Here is a 5,468-nt window from a genome sequence, read left to right on the forward strand (position 1 = left end):
GGTGTTCACCGTGGGACCCCACAACTTTTCCTGGACGCCCTTCCCACCGGCCCCGAGCGGAGGCGGGGGCCCGGGCCGTTCCTACAAGCTGCTCCTTAGGACCAGGGGGCGCCCGGGGGCCCCCGCCCGGTCCCCGCAGCGATGCCCGGAGCCCGAGCCCCTGGGGACCCCGTGCGCCAGGGAGCAGCTGCAGGAGGCGGCGCCGACCCTGCGGAGCTGCCCCATGTGCCAGGCCGACTTCGCCCCTGGGTGAGTGCGCCCCGCCCCGGGCCTCCCTCCCGCTGCGCGGACCCCAGCCCTGCTTGGAAACCACAGCCGTCTTCGGGGGGGGGGTGAAGAGGTGCCTGAGCTCAGCTGTGGGCCCTTCAAACATCAGTTGGTGCCGGCGGAGCGTGCGGGGCACTGACTGCACCCCCGGAGAGGGGCCGGTGTGGGGGCCACCTGGCCTCTCCCCGCCGGAGGCCTGCGCACAGGCTGCCGCCGCCCCCTCCCCCCCAGCGGGAGGACGCCTCTGAGCCAGTCCACCCTGAGGTAGGGGACCCGGTGGTGACTGCCAGGCAGTGGGGTCACCAAGCAATTTCCTGTTTAAATAGTCCACCGTACCCTCCCAGTGGTAGGGTGGAGGTTTGAAAAAGACTTGGTGTCTAGAGATGTTTTTGTTTTTTATTATTATTATTAATTTATTTATTTATATCTAAGTAAGGGTAATGGCTCCCATTTTTGCTAAGATGTTAATCCCAGAACACCCAGCCTGTGGGCCTCGTGTCACGCAGCTGAGGACACAGATGTGGGGGTCACAGGGGTCGGGATGGTCAAAGGGCGCTCGGCCCGGTGAAGTGATTGGACAGCAGGTTTCAGCAAGTGGACCGGCTCTGGACCGCACGCGCCTGGGGGAACGGTCAGCCACGGCCACGTCCCTCGTCCCCCGGAAGGGAAGCCAGCCCCCGACGGTTTGGCGGCGGAGCCCCTGACGACAGAGCAAACACCGGGGACCTTACCAAAGTAAACAGCACGGAGCCCACGGAGGAAGGTCTTTAGACGTCTTATTTTTATTTTTTGTTTATTAAAAATATTTTTAATGCTTATTTTTGAGAGAGGAAGAGACAAAACTCGAGTGGGGAGGGGCAGAGAGAGAGGGAGACAGAGCCCGAAGCAGCTCCCGGCTCCGAGCTGTCAGCAGAGAGCCCGACGCGGGGCCCGAGCCCACGAACCCGGAGATCATGACCTGAGCCGAAGCCGGACGCTTAACCGACTGAGCCGCCCAGGCAGCCCTGGACCCGACTTTTTATTCAGAGAGATGACGTTCCGACCGTGCTTGGCCTCCGGCCTTCTCCGATCTGCACTCGTATCACAACAGGCCTTTGAGAGCCTGGTGTTGGGGTGAGCCCAGCACCCCCACGCTCGTCTCCTCTCCGCGCCCATAGTTTGGGCGAGGCCATGGGTGAAGCCCCAGCGTGACGGCGGGTGCCAGGCGCGGAGGACGAAGCCCGGCGGCCCCGGAGGGCCCCTGGCTGTGCCAGCACCGGGGGGTGCAGACCCCGCCCTCGGCCGCAGTGCACGCCCTTCCTGCGCTGACCTGGGGGGACGGTGGGAGCCGCAGAGCCTGACTGGCCGGCCGTTCCGACAAGGCAGTGAACGGTTTTAAAACCAGTGGTCTTCCTGGTTCGTCCCCATTCAGAGAAGGTACTGGAAGCCCCTGAGGGACATGGTTCTCTCGGCACCCGAGGCGGTCAGGGCGCCCTGCCTCTCCGCCCGCTCTTGGGGGTCCTTTTTGTCCTTGGCACGCTGGCGTTTCTTCACAGCCTGAAAATAGACTCCCAACGACGGAGATGTTAGGAAAAAGTTTCAGTTTTGAGTTTTGTGAGCGGCTGAGTTCAGGCTTGGAGAGCGCCTCAGTGTTTCCAAGGTGGGCGTGCCCGCACGCGCGCACTGAAGTGCTGTGGCTCCTTCCTCCACCTGTGACGACGGAGCGGGTCCGGGGCCAGGGCACAGCCCTCCGCGCGGCCCCGACGGGGACCACAGACGTCCCAGGTCCCTGGAAGCGAAGGCTTTCGTCCTTCATGGGATGCTCAGGGGCAAGGACACACATGGGCCGCGGCACGGTCCAGTGTAGCACGTGGACGCAGTAATTAAACTGTCAAATTGTCTTGTGAATTTTCTAGAAAAGTGTTAGCTTTTACTAATACTCGGGAATATTTTTTATATAATACCTTTTATTTAAAAAATTTTTTTTTACGTAAACTCTACACCCAACGTGGGGCTTGAACTCATGACCCCCAAAGTCAAGAGTCAGGTGGTCTCCTGGCCCAGCCAGCCAGGCGCCCCACTTGGGAACTTCTCCTGGAGACGGAAGCCAGTCGCGCACTGCCTCTGACAGCCACTGCGACGGGAAGGGCGGTCCCCAGGGGCTACAGGTGCCCCGGGCGATTGTGGTGGAGCACGTGCGGCAGGAGACCAGGCCGCAGGACCAAGACTTCCTCGAAGCCTTAGCGTTTTCCAGGTCACTCGGAACTCTTTCAGTCTCCGGAACTGGATTCGCCAAACCAGTGCGAGCCCCCGTCCCCTGAAGACGTGTCCACTGCCGTGTCCCGCGTGTGTGCTTCCTGGTGCCCAGGAGCACGGCTGCATTCGGAGCCGGCTCTGAGCCAGAGGCCGGTGGAGGGTCCTGGGCCGAGTCCCCTCTCTGTGGCTGCGCCAGCTGTCTGCACTCTGGGTGTCCATGTGACACAGGGCAGGCCTGCCCAGGGACCAAGCCATTTCACGGGGTGGGGGGTGCCCCGGAAACCCCAGACAAGGTGACCTCGAACAGACCTTAGAATCTTCTGGCAGCCTTGGAGAGAGCCTGGAGGGGCCCCAGGGGCTTCAGAGCACCCCGAGCTGCCTCCGGGTCTGCCGGCACGGGCCTGGGCTCCCAGGGCAGCAGGGCCTCGTGCGGTGCCCCCAGGAAGGGCTTTCTGCTCCGGCTGGTGAATGTGGCCCACTGACAGGATGGCCCTCCATGTGGGCAGGGGAAGGGTCCCATCTTGGCAGTCTCTGAGAGCAGGGAGAAGCCATCTGGGCAGGTCGTCTCGGAGGCCATGTCCCACAGGCGTCTCCAGATGGTCTCACGGGACTCAGGACGTCGTACGAGGTGGCCGCCGTGTCAGCCGCTGACGGAGCCCCAGAGAGCCCGATGGGGAAGCCGTTGGGCCAGACCGTTGTCCTCTACTCTGTAAGGTGCAGGTGGGGCCCCGGCCGCCAGGACACATGCCGGGTCTGGGGCAGAGGTTGTGGGTGACATTTGAGTCCCAGCACGAAGGGGGTCATCACCCAGGCTGCCGAGCCCAGGGAGATGGAGGTGGCTGCGCATGAGCAGGGTGGAATGCGGGGAGCCCCGGAGCTGCGGCAGGGAGTCCCCCTGCAGTGGACACAGCGCTGCTGCTTGCGGTCGGGGGCACAGCCCTCCGAGGATGTGGGCATGAGGGGGGGCCGCCCCCGAGTGTGGGGCCAGCCACTGCCACCGTCCTTTGCACGGCTGGCGGCCCCTGCCAGGTCCCTCTCCTGTGGACGGGCTTTCAGGCTCCAGCCGGAGCAGTTCGCTGGGAGCCGTGAGGTCCTCAAGCTGAGTCGGGGCCAGAATCCCCTGGGAGGCCCATTGGGACACAGGGCGCCCCCGCCCCCAGCCTCAGACGCAGGAGTCTGACAGACCCCCTGACGCCGCGTGGCAGGTGCACCGAGCGCCTGGCCCAGAGAAACAGCCCTGAGGGACAGGATTGGGGAGGGGTCTTTTCTGGTTGGCGCCTCCCCCCCCCCCCCCCCCCGATCTCCCCCCGGGTTCTGAGCAGCTAAGGAGACTGGGATTCTCCCTGGCCTGTCGGCACAAGGGCAGGGCGGGAGGGTGTGTGCTGGGCGGAAGGTGTGCATGACCGTCCCCTCCCTCTCGCAGGCTGGCCCAGCTGGACATCGACGGCCACCTCGCTCAGTGCCTGGCTGAGAGCACGGAGGACACGGTGTGGTGAACCGACGGCCACGTGGGTCCCGCCGGCGCAGAGGCCGTGGCTCCACCTGCCGGAACCGTGTCCTCTGCAGTGAAAGCTGCATATTAAAAAACATGTCCGTGTGGACCACTCGCGTTGTAGGTCCGTTCATATGGAGGCTGAAACATGGGATCCTTTTTCTTTCTCGGTGAAGTGGGGCGCTTTCCTGCCGGCAGAAGTGGGCGGAGCCCCTCGGCAGCCAGGTGGTGAGCGGAGACTCTGGAGCAAACGGCGTGTCTGTCCCAAGTCGGCCTCGGCCACGGCCACGGCCAGGTGGACAGGAGGGGGTAGTGCCTTCTCCCGCCTCCGCAGACCCCACTCGCACCGTGATTCCTTGGGTGAACTCGTTCCTTACACAGCGCGGACCCCTGCGGGGCACCCGGGATGCTCCGTGGCAGCCCCGTGTTGTTCGGGCATCCAGGACAAGTGGAAAATGGGGCACAAGACTGTAGGTAGTTTTCCTTCCAGCGCTGGCGGCCCGCCGGCTCTGGGGGAGCTGGGCCCTGGTGACACCCTCATCCCCACCACAGCCACGTGGCCAGAGCCCGGCAGCAGGGAGTGGGTCACACAGCTGTGGAAAGACCGTGAGGGACCAAGTGACCAACGCCACTCTGAAAAAGACTACTTGCTGCAGGGACCCTGGGGAAGGCACGGTCGTCGGTGGGGGAGGGGCACAAATCAGGGCGCACGGGGGACAGTGTGTGAGGTGAAGGGTAGACACCTGTCCTCAAACGGTCTATGCAAACGCACGTGCTGCACGGCGCCGAGATGGGACACGGCACCCTGGAGACAGGCCACGTCCCTGCAGCCTCCTCGAGGGGGAGGGGAGGGCGCGGGGGTCTCTGAGGCTGCCCCGCCGTTTTCGTGTGAACCTGAAACTGCTCTAAATAAAGCCTTTTCTTTTATTTTTTAAATTTCTTAAAATGTTTATTTCTGAGAGAGAGACAGAGCTCAAGCCGGGAGGGGCAGAGAGAGGGAGACACAGAATCCAAAACAGGCTCCAGGCTCTGAGCGGTCAGCAGAGAGCCCGATGCGGGGCTCGAACTCGCAAACCACGAGATCCTGACCTGGGCCGAAGTCGGAGTTTAAACGACTGAAACACCTAGTGCCCCTAAGTCTATCTCTTAAAAACTGCCTTGAAATCTGCTGCTTCCTAGAAACACCCACTGGGGACAAAAGTGACAGCGGGTGTGTCCACTCCAGCCGCGCAACGCCCGGGCGGCCCGGGCCCGAGGGCCACCAGCCGTGCGCCTCGCTAACTGCACGGAGCGCTTCGGGACCAGCAGGACGCACGCCACGGGGGACCACAGCCATCGGCCGTGAGGATGGCAGTCCCCGAGCCCCGCACCTGGATTCAGAGTGTGGCCACAAGCAGGACGCTGCACCACCCGCACGTCCGCGTCCACGCTCGTCCCCAGGGCGCCGGCAGCTCCGCGGCAGGGAGACGCGTGT

At 63.6% G+C, this 5,468-nt stretch overlaps 1 protein-coding gene across 1 annotated transcript in view; it reads left to right on the forward strand.

The window, feature by feature from the left end:
• Nucleotides 1-4,930, forward strand: part of FAAP20 (FA core complex associated protein 20) — a 9,796-nt gene extending 4,866 nt beyond the window's left edge. Inside the window, exons 2-3 of the mRNA XM_029945945.1 lie at nt 3-249; nt 3,926-4,930. Of these exons, the coding sequence (XP_029801805.1) occupies nt 3-249; nt 3,926-3,998 (320 nt within the window). The 3' untranslated portion in view covers nt 3,999-4,930. The remainder of the gene's footprint in view (nt 1-2; nt 250-3,925) is intronic.
• Nucleotides 4,931-5,468: the final 538 nt, after the last annotated feature.

The sequence above is a fragment of the Suricata suricatta genome, chromosome 8, assembly GCF_006229205.1.
Source record: "Suricata suricatta isolate VVHF042 chromosome 8, meerkat_22Aug2017_6uvM2_HiC, whole genome shotgun sequence".
NCBI lineage: Eukaryota > Metazoa > Chordata > Mammalia > Carnivora > Herpestidae > Suricata > Suricata suricatta.